The sequence below is a fragment of the Dromaius novaehollandiae genome, chromosome 2, assembly GCF_036370855.1.
Source record: "Dromaius novaehollandiae isolate bDroNov1 chromosome 2, bDroNov1.hap1, whole genome shotgun sequence".
In the NCBI taxonomy this organism is placed as follows: Eukaryota; Metazoa; Chordata; class Aves; order Casuariiformes; family Dromaiidae; genus Dromaius; species Dromaius novaehollandiae.
In genome coordinates, this window is record NC_088099.1 from 25,523,766 (window position 1) to 25,538,568 (window position 14,803).

General features: G+C 38.9%; 1 protein-coding gene across 4 annotated transcripts; it reads left to right on the forward strand.

The window, feature by feature from the left end:
• Positions 1–331: 331 nt before the first annotated feature.
• On the forward strand, positions 332–14,090 carry GTPBP10 (GTP binding protein 10). Of its 4 annotated transcripts, none has more exons than XM_026098738.2 (10): positions 332–623; positions 1,205–1,398; positions 1,491–1,582; positions 2,724–2,868; positions 5,241–5,314; positions 7,263–7,315; positions 10,937–11,044; positions 11,560–11,637; positions 12,643–12,766; positions 13,490–14,090. In XM_026098738.2, exons 1-10 carry the CDS (start codon positions 591–593, stop codon positions 13,729–13,731), a joined length of 1,143 nt encoding a protein of 380 aa, XP_025954523.1. In that variant the 5' UTR covers positions 332–590; the 3' UTR covers positions 13,732–14,090. The 4 variants fall into 4 exon arrangements, with proteins under 4 accessions (XP_025954523.1, XP_025954526.1, XP_025954524.1 ...); XM_026098739.2 differs by having other exon boundaries at positions 333–623; positions 13,511–14,090; XM_026098740.2 differs by lacking the exon at positions 332–623 and adding an exon at positions 917–1,102.
• The last annotated feature ends 713 nt before the right edge of the window (positions 14,091–14,803 follow it).

Here is a 14,803-nt window from a genome sequence, read left to right on the forward strand (position 1 = left end):
AACTCTGCATCTAACCAGGAAACAGTTTCCAGGGAAAATACGTCGGAGCTTGCACACCTTGCCAAGACCTCGCAGCTCTCGAGGCCGGGGCCTAGCTCTCCCCTCAGGAGCCCCTGCCCGTATCTCCGCCTGAAATACCCCAACTCTGAGGATTCTGAGGGGTTGGGAGGAGGTGGGGAGCCAGCCCTGCCCCTCGCCGTGCCCGCGGCGCCGAGGGGACCGGTTTCCTCAGCCGCGCCCGGTGCCGCAGCTGCCTCAGCACCTGCCTCAACACCACCACGCTCCCCGCGCCACCAACGGCCGCGCGCCCAAGGGTGGGACTGGCCGCGCATGCGCATGGCGCGGGGCGGCCTCGCCCACACCGCCGCCACCGGCGAGCGCGAAATGGCGACCGCCGCCAGCGCGGGAGGAGGGTGCGGGCCCGCTACGGCTACGCGGCTCCCAGCTCTCCGCGTCCCGGCCCCGCCGACCGCCCCGGGCCTCAGGAGCCACCGCGCTGCTGCCTCCGTCCCGCCCGGCGCCGCCTCCCCGCCCCGCTGCCGGCAGCCTTCGCGCGCCGCCGCAGACCGGGCGGAGGCGGAGGCTCCACCATGGTGCGGGGCGGCGGGGCGGTGCTGCGGAAGGTCAGTGCGGGCGGGCGTGGGGAATGGCCCCGTGTGCGGGCGGCCCCCGGGCCTGGCGCGGCGCCAGGCAGCGGGACTGGCGGGTCGCGCCGTGGGTCGCCTCGGGCTGGCGCCGGGCTGCGCCACGCCCGCCGGGACCCCGGCCCGGGGCGGCCGCAGTGCGGCTCCCGCGCCGCCACAGCAGCGCCCGGGGAGGGCAAAGGGGGGGGGCGGTGCGAAGGGTCCCTCCGAGGGGGTTTGGGGTGCGGGGGAGAGGCCGGAGGAGGCTGTGGCCACCGCCGCCCTCCCCCCCCGCCGGTGCCCGGGCCTGGCGCAGCCGCCGCCGCCTGTGTCTCTGTGGGCCAGGCCTGGCCGCTGTGCCGTCCTGCAGTGCAGCCCGCTGCTGGGCAGGAGGTCATCCGCTCCTCGTAGTGAAAAAACGCGCAGGACCGTTGCCTGTTTCCTGAGCTTATTCCAACGCTTTCGTGTAAAAGCGCCATGTAAGCAGTCCTTACAGCTTTGTTTCTAGTGACTGTGTAAAATGAATTAATAAAATTACTAAATAAAGTGACATGCTCATGTGAAACGTGTTGTTTTGTTAGTACGGCAGCTTCATAGATGATCTGCGGCTCTATGTGCGAGGAGGAACCGGCGGCATGGGCTATCCGCGCCTCGGTGGGGAAGGGGGCAGAGGTGGCGATGTCTGGTTCGTTGCCCAAGAGCGAACGACCTTGAAGAGCGTTAAAGACAGATACCCCCAGAAGCGATTTGTAGCTGGAGCAGGAGCCAACAGCAGGTAAGAATATATTTGATGAACATTGTTACATACTTTTTTCTAGACAGCAAAATGCCACCTTAAGTTACTAAACCTGCTTTAACTTCTCCCAGTGTCAGAGCATTAAAAGGTGAAAAAGGAAAAGACTGCGAAGTTCATGTGCCTCTGGGGATTTCAGTTCTTTGTGAGGATGGAAAGCAGATTGGTAAGAACTTTGGGGTTGTTTTAATATATCTGGCAGATGCTGTCATATTTATTGATGACATCTAGCAAACTTCTAACACTTCTGAAATAGAATGTTTTAAGATTACACACGTCGCAAAAAATATATATGTGTCTTTTTGTTTTTCTTGGACAAACAAATATTGACAAAAATTACATTGGAGCGGTTGCTGGAAAAGCAAGGTCCTCTTTGAGAAACTAGAAGTAATTAGTTTGTATTGCTATATGCAGCAGAAAGAAAATTTCTTTTGCAGCAAGTGTTAAAGGTTGGAAGTCGTACTGATTCTCCTTTAATGACCTTGCATAGGTCATGTGTCCATGAACCAAGTTGAGTGACCTTCTAACTTTACTGAATTATGAAATTTCTTTAAAAGATTGCTTAAAATACCTTGTGGTATGTCAGCATTTCAGGTTAGCTAAAATATTTATAATCTAGTTTAAAAAAAAGTGTTCAATGATAACGTGGAAGATCTCTTTCAAAATAGTGATCTTGAAATAGCTCTCTGTAGTTTCTCTGCAGTTTCTGAGTGTTTTTCCTCTCACACTACTTAGAGTTCAAACTGAAGTCACAAATGACTGGATGCTTGACTTATGGCAAAATTTGTTTACTTCGTAGGTAATGTAGATATCATTGTATTATATAAACAAATCTTGGATTTTTTTAACTTATTCTAATGTTTTAACCCTGAGGGAGATATTATAGCAGGCATCTTAATGGAAAAATATGGAGCATTTGAGTTTGGTGTATGTAAGGCTCAAAGTATCTTTTTTTTTTTTTTAAATCAAAACTGCTATAGCCACAGCTTCATCAATACCTGCAAATTTATCTTTGGATTCTTAAGTATTGGAGGCTTCAAACCTGTCGTCTTAGCCATACGTTGCCTGTCTGTACTTAGCAATTTTTCCTGACGTTAATAACTATATGACAGAAGGGAAAGTATTTGGTGTGTTTGGTCTCATTTGTTTCTAAACAAAGAAAGAAACTCCATTACCCCATCAGTGCACAGCTCTTGCAAGGAAGCTTAATGAAAATTCTCCCATCAATAAAGACAGATTTAAGTGGGAAAATCAGAACTAAATTATTGTGAGGAATTATCATTTTTCATTAGTGAATTTATTTTCAGGAGAGCTTAATACAGCAGGAGAGAAATGCCTGGTAGCTCGTGGAGGTCTCGGAGGCTCTTTGGCCACAAACTTCCTGCCTTGCAAGGGTCAGAGGCGAATTGTTCACCTTGATTTGAAGCTTATAGCGGATATTGGCTTAGTTGGGTAAGTATTGTAGCTCTGTACTGCAGTTTGAGAGCTGAGAAAATGAAGTAATAAATTTCGAATGAGATTGCAAAGAAATTCTAGAGTTTGGTGAATGAGTGTCAGGGTATGTTTGCCTTACTGCTTACGTTAATTTGCAGTTTGCAAAAATCAGGTACGATTTACACCCCATTAAACCCATTAAAATTGATTCAAATCAATATTAAAACTTGGTAAATATTGGTTATGCTTTTGTGGGTTTGTTAGGCTTCTTGCATCAGGGTCATGAGTTAATATAATTGAGTTTAGCAATTGAAGTGATTATCGTAATATTTAGCTAGTATTTACGAAGTAAGTAGGAGGTACAAAATAAAGCTAAGATGCTATCCATATTGCATCTCCTACTTTACGGTACTGGCACAAGTGGATCTTTTTGGTAGTAGTTTTAATGAAAATTTCAAAGGGCATGTAGTCTGCTCTCCCAAATCAACACTGTGGAGCATTGGAAAGAAGTAATTACAAACTAGAACTGTGGAGCTTCCATTTTTTTTGCTCTGGTGCTTTTCAGTGTTGCTGGTTAATAGCAAAGCAGATAAACACGTTTATCTGGAGAAAGCTTTTAACAAACTAAAAAAGTATTGGTTTACTTAGCATCTACCTTGTGTTTTTCCCCTCTTGTCCCTATTTATAAAAAAACAAAAAGTGTAAAATGAGAAAAGCAGTTTCTTAAAATCTTACTGGTGTATGCCTTTATTGGTATATACAGCTAAAGCATGGAAACTTGAAGACAGCATGGGTTGCTAACTAGAATTTCCTTATTTGCTTATTAGAAATAAATTAACAGTTCTGTTAATATCAGAATCATCTGCAGTTCTATCATTTTCAAGCAGTCTTCAATATTTACATGATGCAAAATATTTTTCTGCTTTTAGAGTTTCTGAAAAATACAGAGGCTTTATGACACTGATCATAAAACTGCTTATGACTGCTTCTTTACTCCTGCAGTTTGGTTTATATTTTAGCTGGCAGTTTCACTGTAAAAAGCATAGAAAAAGTCATTAGCAACTAATTGGAGGAGAATCTTATTTTTCTGTTGAGAGTATGAATCAGCCTCTGATACTTTGTTGTTGTATGTTGTTTGATCTCTTTGAGTTTGTTGTTTTTATTTCAGTAGATTTACAAATGCTTTGTTATTAGATCAGGCCAAAAAACACATAGACTTGAGAAAGGATCATCAGGTCTTGGTACAGATTGTGATGTGTAGTGTAGGTTGCAATTTAAACTTCAAAGAGCGTATTGTGCCTCACTGGAAACAAAATACTTGCCTGAGGAGATGACCAGAGTAACCTTCCGAAATGTCTTTAAGGCACCTTTCAACATCGGAGAGCATTAAAAGTACCCTCAGTAATTTTCCTGCTATAAAAAGAGTCATTATGTCTCTTTCTTTATGAAGAATAAAGCCCCTTAATGTAAGATTGATCTTGTTTTTTCATTAGCTCATGTTCTCATTAGCTGTCCCTGTTAACAGGTTATTCTTTGTGCATATACTGAAAAGAAGAGTATTAGGTTTTTGTGTATGTCACCTTTTCCATGACACATGCCCTTGTATCTTGTGCCCAATAACCAGTTGCCCATTGACACAGATTTCTTTGATCACTGTTGTAAGGAAATGTCGTGCTGAGTAACAGACTGTAAATTCGACTTGAACAGAAGTCCTCTATGGTTTCCAGTTTGCAACAGATGGCTATGAATAAGGACTATAGTGTATACTCTGCCTGTAACATTAGCTTGAAGTTTGATATTGGTCAAGGCTGCTGTGTCTTTTACAACTTGGCTTAATCTTTAAAATTTTCGGTTTTAACTTAGGCTTCCATTTCAACAGATAGATACAGTCCCTGGAGAACTTTTTGTAAAACTACTGTTACCCTTAAGGGACTTTTTTTGTTTTAGTACACAGGTATAGCTGGTCCTTGTAAAAGGAAAAAGTTGCAACAGTCAGGTCTACACCAAACAGCTTTTGGGCCTTCACAGGTATGTTTTTATTTAGAAAATTAGCTATGGCATGTGGAGAATGAATATAGGAAGCCCTGAGTACTCATGCTGTTTTTCTTTTCAAGTGACTTTGAAAGATTTTCCTCAGATCTCTTCCACCTGTAAGCATATTTATATACCTCGCCTGCCTGCAGCCCTGGGAAGCGTTATATTTATAAAAATGGTTCGGAACTGGTTAAAAATCTTAATGATTTGTGTTCAAAAATGAAAATTAAAAAATCTCTGTGGAAATGAGTCTGTAACATTGAGGTTGAATAAAGTAATACAGTATATTTGCTAATAAAATACACAGGTATCACATAAGTATTTATTTACTGTATAAATGCTGACTTTCCTTCTAGGTTTCCAAATGCAGGAAAATCATCTCTGCTAAGCAAAGTTTCTCATGCCAAACCTCAGATTGCAGATTATGCATGTAAGTTCATACTCTTTTTTTACTGCTGTAGCATTTCATAAGACCAAGAAGTCTTTTCCCTGTCTTGATGTACAGGTTAATAATACAGAACAGGAAGTAACCATGTCATGTGCTAAGTATGTTATACAGGTTTTTAATTACTAGAAATACTTCAGAGGTACCTTGCTGTTTCAGTATCCAGCTCCTTTTACCACCTCATTTTTTCATATGCATCACCTCATAGTGCTTGAACCTATTGATACAAATCTATTTTACATTTGTTTCAGTCTCAGCCCATTTATTATTGCCTTTGAGACTAGACATGGTGTGAAATATCCTCAGTCTACTGAATATACACCGTCATGTTCCTTTGCATAAGTATCTTGTGATAGAGTAAGATTTTGTTCTTGAATCGCTCCACTGGAAAATGCTGTTTTTGTTAGCGTTCTGTCAATGAAGTAGGATTAGTTATCTGGTCATTGGTTAATTAAAGCAGTTCAGTTAGTGCTGTGCTAGAACTCATACATTTTTTTGCCTAGGTCATTTTCCCAGAGTTTTCATCTCAGCTTCAGATGCTAAGGGTTAAATAGATGTGTGCTGAGGTCTACATCCAGGTCCAGTAACCATACATGGAGTGTCATGAATGAAGAAGTCACCAGTCACATAACCGTCATAGTGATTTCACAGAGGAAAACTTGAAGCTAGTCAGAATTATTTAAGGGGGTAGTAACTTGCAAAACAAACTGCCAGAGAGAAGAATGGTGCATGTGAATAATTACAGTGGTTCCACAGATCAAGATTGCAGATGTTTGTCCTCCTTCCATTTTTGTCCTCAGCCTTTGATTCCTGATTTACCAATGCAAACATCAGTTCTTTGCATCATCATCAATTCTGTCCCAAGTGATGAAATGCTCAGAAAAACCAAGTGATCCCTCTGATCTCCATCACTGTGGTTCTATCTCCATCACTTCTGTTTTCACATCAGTCCTAACTGAACTCTGTAATACCCAGCAGCAAAAATGGTATAACCACAGAGGCAAAGGGAGAACCAAAGAAGCCCCACGTGACCTGTCCTAAAATAGTCTTGAGCTTTCTGATAATTAGGACAATAGAAATATTACAAGTAGAAACATGAAGATTAATTACAACCACATAAAGTAGGAGGATATGTTCATCTGACCACTATCTCCTTCTAAGAGGAACCAAAAGTAGATGACTAGGGAGAGGTATAAGAACATGGCAAATATACTAGATACTTCCTTTGTGTGGGCATCCAGGCTAAACCATTTGAGGTTCAGGGACTTCCTCAGCCAGACATAATTTTAATTTATTTGGTGATCTTCAGTGTACTTCTCTAATCTCCCCATAAGTAACTTTTTTCAGCATCCACACATCTTGGGGCAGGAGGTTCTGTAGCTTAACTACACGTTGTTTGAAGACTGCATCCTTTTTTTGTTTTGGATTGTTGACACACAGTTTCTAGTGATGGCTCCTAATGCTTATGCTGGAAGAGGCAATAACCCCTATTCATCTTCTCATGCCACTCATGATTCTGTACAGCTTTTGATGTTTTTCCTCAAGTGTCTCTTCTGCAGGAAGAGTCCTAGCTCACTTTGCCTTTTTTTAGTTGGAAAACGTTCCATACTTTGGATCATCTGTTTTCTGTCTGAGTCTTTTCTAGCTCCTCTATTTCCCTTCTTGGGATGAAGGGAACAGAACTACATACGGTACCAAGATTTGATGAACCATTGTTTTACTGAGTAGCTTAACTGTATTCTCCCTTGTCTTTTTCTTTGTTCCATTTGCCTTAATGATTTATTTATTTTGCTATGAGAAGTCTTGTTTCATGTAAATAGGAAGAGAGAAAGTTCTGCTACACTCACTGAAGTGTTTTTTAACATTAACATTTTTTGAAATGTTTCAAACACTCTTGTTTCTTTACCCTCTTTTTTTTTTTTCCTTGCTATAGTTACAACAATAAAGCCTGAACTGGGAAAGATCATGTATGCAGATTATAAGCAGGTTGGTATGAAAGTTCATTCTTGTTCATTAAAAGTGTATATAATGTCATGTTATGTTGTTTAACATCATTTCAGAAAGAAAATGGAAACTTTCTACCTGTGTTTTTTCATATGTATGTATTATGTATATGTATATTATACAATTCATGGAAGTTTGTCCAATAGCTGCAGGTCCGTACCAGTGAGTGAAAAGGAATATAGCAAATATAGCCAAGCTGCCATAACTTACTGTTTTGGCTTTTTGGATAGGCTGCTCTGACTTCCTTTTGGTTTTTGGTGTTTTTTTTGTTTCTTTTTTAGTTTAAAAAAAGTAAAATAATATGGAGTGAGAATGATTGCCCTAACAGCCAGGATAGTGTAGTACTTGGCTCCAGTTCCTTTTGCAGTAGTCTGTAACACAGGAAGACTGGTGGTACTACTGCCCCACCACCTTGTTTTTTGTGAACCCAATTCTAACCAGGTTCTTCAGGTAAAATTAACAAATAGTTCTGTGGTGCTTGGAATCCTTTTTACAGTATCCACTGGGGCGAGGGGGAGGATTTGCCCATCCCCAAGTGAGACTCTTAACGGTTTCCTTGCAAGTAGATTTTGGTACAGAACTGGGCCCCATGTTTCTGTAGGGCTAGAGCAAACATTTTGATTCCTCAAGCTTGAATCTTCTTTGATGTATTATTATTATTTTTTTTAAGTATGTGTGGTCTCATCACTTCTAAGATAAAAGGCGAAGGCATAAAAGGGTTGCAGATGAGTTAACCGGAAAGGCATACTTCAGATATGAAAAGGCAGAAAACTCTTTTCCCTCTCAGAAGCAATGATCTTAGGGGATTCAGTAGCTGATGCTTGGAATCTGCATTTACTCAAATAAGTGAAGATAGCAATACTGTATTTTTTTATATCAAGCTTCCCTTTCCCCATATATCCCTACAAATGATGCTGTGGGTAACAGTTAAAGGCTCGGAAAACTTAAAACACAGAATTTGGTATTTGAGCTCTTAATTTTTGAGCAGACATGATATTTGTTAATTTTATCTAATACTTACCTGTTTTCTTACTGCATGTCTTGCGAGTATATTTAAATAGAATTAGCTGATACAAATATGAAACATTATCCTCTCAGATTCTAAACATTACCTATTATCAGAAATTACAGGTGAAAAATAGGTCCTACCTTATTTTACAGTGCAGAGGATTATAAGAGTCCTTAGCACCCTGCAGCTTCATGAGAATGAAGTATTTTTTTGCAGGGTAGATGACACCGAGGGGTATACATGTATCTTTTGTTTTATTTTAGCAAAGTGAGTAATCAAGATTTGGCTATGATGATGTGTTAAAATATTATCTCATTACACACATGCTTTAGGTATGTCAAAAAATACTGGGTAAGTACAGAAATGCAAAAATACTGGAAAAGGGGGTTTTTTTTGTTTGTTTTTTGTCCCCCCCCCCCCCCCCAGAACTTGAGTTTCAAGCAGCTTATTTAATTTGTTGAGGTGTTTTTGCTGTTATTTGATCTTAAAGAATAATCTCATTTTTGTTAGCTGTACTTTGACTGGAGTACTGTTTACTAAGCAGTAAGATGAATAAATTAACAATTGAATCCTTTGAAACACTTGTAATATTGTTTAAAGTATTTTTAACAAATTTGTCATAAAGGAGATAAATATTTTTCTAAGCATCTAAGGGAAAATTTTCATACATACATTTTATTCCCTAGTTAAGAGTAACTTATTCTAGAAAATGGTGCTGCAAATAACAAGATTGTTTATAGCCTTTGAAAAACTACCTGCAATGAATCAGACTGTCACATATACTGGTATACCACGCTCCTGTGGGAAAACTACTCATACTCTGGCTTTCTTTTTTACAATCTGTTTGATGTCATATTCAACGATCTTTTCTTCTTGGCTCATTCTGGAGTTGATAGTTTTTATACAGCACCCAGCACTGTAGTATAAAAACAATAAGCACTGTTCTAAAGTCAAGGAGGTAGTAACTGTCATTAAAATAAGAATCTGTAAGAGGAAGTACTTCAGATCTCAGTATGGCAGCTGTTGAAAACAAAACCAAAAAAAGCAATTAAGAGCAATAATTAAGGTGACTCTCCTGTACCACACTCAACAGGCTCATCTACATATTCCTAATTATATCTTTTTTTCCTACAGAACACTGAAATATTAAAGAAAATGCATAGCAACTGGCTTGTTTTATCATAGTATGCTATAAAGGACAAAATACATACAAGTTATCTGTTGCCATTTGAGTCATTATCTGGTACTTGAGCAAAAAAAAGACCTTGAGATACAGAGTCACAAAAGTAGAGGGTCTGAGTTCAGATCTTAGTACCAGATTGTGGAAACTAGCAGATCCATTTATATCTTCTACCAAAATATGTGAACCATGTGCTGCTTTGGGAGAATCTGAGTTTATTTATAAGCTCTGTGAAAGTATTTTTTCTTTGAAAGACAGCTAAAGTCAGAAAAAAGGTGGTCGTGATTCTAGTACACCACCCAAACACATCACACCTAGTAGTGGGTGTTTCTGTTCTAACTCTCTAGCTTGTTTCTAGTTGCAGAAGTTCAGATAAGCTCAGATTCACCTACCTATATCCCATGTCTCTATAAGTCAAAAATTTGGAGGCAAGGCTTGAAATATATAGAAAAAGCATAATGGTCAAAAGCTAGTATGGCAGATGAGTGGGAGTGAAACTTGCCAACAAGATATGGAGGAGTAGTTTAGCAGAAGGCCCCATCCTATAGTAGACAGAACATTGGAAATTTTATTGCATGCTGGCTTTGGGCCCAGCTTAGTTGAATCCAGTTGATGTCTAGATGGTATAAGATAGATTGAAGCCTTTCTTTGCTTCCTTCTCTGTCATAGCTTTCTGTGAGTTACTGAGTCTGGGATTTTTTTTATTACTCTACTGTTCTTCCATCTGTCTTAGCTCTCCCTCACCACTGTGTACAATCCTCCCAACCCGCAGAGAAAATGACAGGATTCTTGTCTGTTTTGACAGTCTCTGCTGGGCTCTGGTTGGCAGCTGATGTACCACTCAAAATCTAATTTCAGTTTAAGAGGAGGAGAGAAAGTCTTGGAGTTGCTTGTGTTTAGGGGAACAATATTATATGGGTTTGCATTTGGAAAAATTATTCCCTGTAGCTACAAGGAACAGACTTCCATTTTCTTTTCCAGTAACAGTTTGATTTCTATACAGACTTGATACCCTAATCTGCCTGCTTTCCAGAGTCTGTTTTATTCTCAGGTAGCAAGTAACTTGGAAAAATCTTTGCTGAGGTATTATTATCCTTTATTTTCTAGTTGGCACATAGCTATAAATGAATAGATGGGGGAAGATGAGGATTGTAATGACTGTGTAATAGCAGCATTTTGTTTAAACCTGCCTCTGATAATAGATTTTAAATGTATTGAAACAGCCAATGCATACTGCCAGAGAACTGGTTCCATGTGCAATTCCAAGGAATACATAGTTGTAAAAGACGTCTCAAAATAGGTATTTCTGACACTTCTTTGTTGAGGTTCTTTTGTCTGTATGAAATCACGGTAGGTTTTGATAGTCCAAAAACACCATTTTAGCTTAATGGAAATCTTTCGTTTGTTTTCCTAGATTTCAGTAGCTGATCTCCCAGGACTGATTGAAGGTGCACATGCAAACAAAGGGATGGGCCATAAATTTCTCAAACATATAGAAAGAACAAAACAGCTTCTCTTGGTTGTAAGTTAAATAAAATTTAGAGCTTATTGAAATCAAAGGCAGTGCATTAAACAAAATACATTTTAATGGCAGTGTATTTGGAATTTGGGAAATCATGTTTGCAATTTGCATGTTTCAGGATAAGCAAATGTAGCTATAATGCTGTTTTTAGAATGGAAAGCTCAAATGACTGATAATAAATTCAATCCTTAAATAGAATTTTTTATCAAGTTTGCCAAGTATTTAGATCAGGGCAGTGTTCCAAGTGCAGCTAAGACATGGGGGTGATTTTTTTTTTTTTAAATCAATTAGATCCCCTTACAAAAGAGGTTTAAAAATCAACACTTCGAGAAACATGCTGCCAAAACCTATCACTTTGTGTCACCAGTGATTTTATTTTGATGTATAGTTGCCCTGTTGTTTGCGTAGGAATTAGGGCATGCTCGTGGACATTTTATTCCAAAGCAGTTGATGCAGAGGACTTTCATATTGTAAAATAATCATATACTACCAAGCTTGTTGTGTAACTTTTTCAGGTTGATATATCTGGGTTTCAGCTATCTGTCAAGACTCGTTTCAGAACAGCCTTTGAAACTATACTGCTTCTAACAAAGGTACTTCTCATCTTCCTCATTGTTGGTTGTAGTTGTTACTGAGCCTGGAGAGGGGATTAAACAGTTTTGATCAAGAAGTTTCAAATGTTAATGTGACTGTTGGATTTATGGGGCCAATTAACAAGTTCAAAATTCTCTGGAATGATGAAACCTTTATTTTATCAGTCCTGTTGGAACTGCTTTGCTTTACATTGGGCATAGCTGTTTCTTTGTTAATCTGTGCAGCATCTGAAAGGAGATATTTCTCATAGTCAAGCTAAGGTTTTTTTTTTAAAAAAAAAAAAAAAACACCTTTTTCAGATCTGCAGTTTGGTAGCCTTTTAGGAAGTAGAAGCACATGGGTATAACTAAATCCCTGCCTTGATGCCCTTACTGCTTATACTAACAGAGATCAAGGCCCAGATGAGACATCAAGCCCAAGGTTTGCAAACTTTCATTATTTCCATCTCTTGTCATTGTTTCTGATTAAAACAATTCATTTTATATGAAGTGCAGCAGCCCTTCTTTCTCTTGTTCTGTGACTTTACATAATGAATCTTCTCACCTGTGTTTATTTTTAGCTGGGTCGTGCTGGTGCTTTTATGTCTAATATGAAGCATTGTCCATTAAAATGCTTAAAAATCAGAAAACTGTCCAAAAAGTTTGCTAATAAGTCTGAACTTTTTCTGAACAAAGCGATTTTGTGTATGAGCTTATATAAGTATCAAGAAAAAAAAATAGTAGAATGAAACTGTTATCCTTTTGTAGGAGGGTGTTTCAGAACTGTCCAGGCTGCTCGCCTGGAAGATCTGTGTTTGAGCAAGCGATCACTGAATGTTTGTTAAAATTATTTTCCTCTGTCAGATTGCTTTAATACACCGACCTTGAGCACCTCAGTACACCTCATAGGTGCCTAGCCATGGAGACTGTTTAGAGAATTAAACAATTAAGAGACAATGTGTAAAATTGAAGTGGCACTTGTTAAACTACAAGTACTCACTAAATCAAATTCACTTGTCTTTTAAGGAACTGGAACTGTACAAAGAAGAACTTCTAGCAAAGCCTGCACTTCTTGCCATTAATAAAATGGATTTGCCCAGTTCAAAGGATAACTTGAATGAACTTATGAAACAACTACAGAATCCTCAAGGTAAATTAACTTGAAGAAAGTAGCTTTGATAAAAGTAGTAATAAGCTTTCATGAGGGGTAACTCTGGGGGCATTGGCAAGGAGATGTTTGAAATTGAATTAAACTCAAGTCAGCTATTAAATTTGTTATTTGAATGTATTCTTTAAAATCAGTTTCTGTATTTAGATGTCTCTTTATTTGCCTCTTTAGTGCTGGCTTCACTGCTGGGGATGTATTTAAAAAAAAAAAAAATTCTGGAAGATCTTTCCCAGCTATGATATGGGAGAGTCTCAGATAACAATAACCCCTTGCTTTGGTTCCCTTACAAGCACTGAAGTATATAAAATTTATCATGTGAAGACTGTGGCCCAAGCACACAAAAATTTTGGGCACTCCTATGTAGGTTTACTGTATTTCAGTTTTGCTGTTTATACTGAGGTGAAGTTCTTCCTATCTTCTGGAGCAGACTAGAAACAGGAATGCTTAAAACAACCTGTCCCCCTGAGACAGATTGCAATGTGAGATTTCCTCGTCTTGGAGGAAGGGTTTAAGAACAGCACGATGCAACTGCTATGCTGGTACTTGTCTTCTGAGACTTTCTTAGCTATTTTTTAAAGACAAAATAATATTTTTATTCCATATTAATTCCAGTAATGTTTATTATTGTCATTTATTCATTAAAGTTTATTTTCCAAATGAAATGAGATGTTACAGGCTTTACACTATATGGGGTTTTCTACACAGTGTTTCAATATGCTGTTTCAGACTTCTTACACTTACTACGGGAAGAAGTGGTTCCTGAGAGTACAATCAAGTTCAAAGATATAATCCCTGTATCAACATATACTGGAGAAGGAATTGAGGAACTGAAAACATGTATAAGAAAATCACTAGATGAAGAAGCAGAGAAGGAGAATAAAGACTATCGGAAAAAGAAACTACTACTTTTACGAACTTCAGACAAAAAACAAATGAGTACAGCCTAGCATTCTTAGATAATGTGGATCAGTGTTTACAAACTTCTGAGTGGATGAATTATTTGTATTTTACTATAAATACAACCACTTACCATGAAACAGGCCTTGATTTTGTTGCTGTCTGAACTGAGATCACTGTTGTTTGAACCTTCTTGCTCTGTTTTAAAACAAAGTTAAAATGTTTCCAGGTATGTAAGAAGTGGACAGTGCAAGACAAAAGTTATCTAAAATGTGAAGCATAACTGTCAGGAATATGAGTTTAGAGGAAAAATAATAGTTATAAAGATCATTTGATCTTGAGCATTTCATATGTTGTTTCATAACTTGTTTACTCAGACTTTTAAATAAAAGTTTATTTGAAATTGTAATTTTATTTGACAATTACGAAGTACTGTTAATGTGACAAAATAGTAAATTATAGAAGTTTCATGGTAGAAAATTATGTAGTTTTGCCAGAGAGACTTTTGTAGAATTTACACACAAATTTTAAAATCATACATGAATGAGAAGGACAAATGTTTGAAAATATAGCCTGGTTGGCTTTATTTCAGCTGTATCTGAAGAGCTTTTTGAGCTTCAGGAATAAAAGGAGCTTTGCTTGTGTTCCTGGCATGACCTGGGAGAGCAAAGATCCAAGGCAGCTGCAGCTGTATTGTGCATATGCCTGTCTGCAGGCTTCACTGTGAAGTAAGTTTAGAGTGTTTTCCCAATTTACATAAAGAAAATACTACAATAGGAATAAATATCAAGGTACAGTAAACAAGGAAATTAACCTGTTTTGGGAAAGGATGAAAATAGATTGCCTTTTTGTTTAGTCCTGACATTTTAAAATGAAGCTTCTAGACTGGTAGGTGTCCCCAGCACAATGGATAGCTGTTTTATATAGAATTCTACTGTACAACTGAATTTCTGAAGTACATTTTTGAAAAACACCTAGGCAGGTGGCAGCCAAAGTTACTGCAAGTTGTGCTGAAACAAAGGAGAAACCAATTAAGGAAAAGCTGTACATCTGTAATGCTTGGGAAGGAAGGCTAAGGGGAAAAGAGGCTGATACACTGGAGAATCAAAGGTAGGCCATGCT

Excerpts from the sequence above, each read along its gene's own strand:
- GTPBP10 (XM_026098738.2), top strand. The coding sequence starts at position 591 with ATGGTGCGGGGCGGCGGGGCGGTGCTGCGGAAG. Across the intron at positions 1,399-1,490 it reads GGAGCAGGAGCCAACAGCAG|TGTCAGAGCATTAAAAGGTG; the intron begins GTAAGAATATAT and ends AACTTCTCCCAG. Across the intron at positions 1,583-2,723 it reads TGAGGATGGAAAGCAGATTG|GAGAGCTTAATACAGCAGGA; the intron begins GTAAGAACTTTG and ends ATTTATTTTCAG.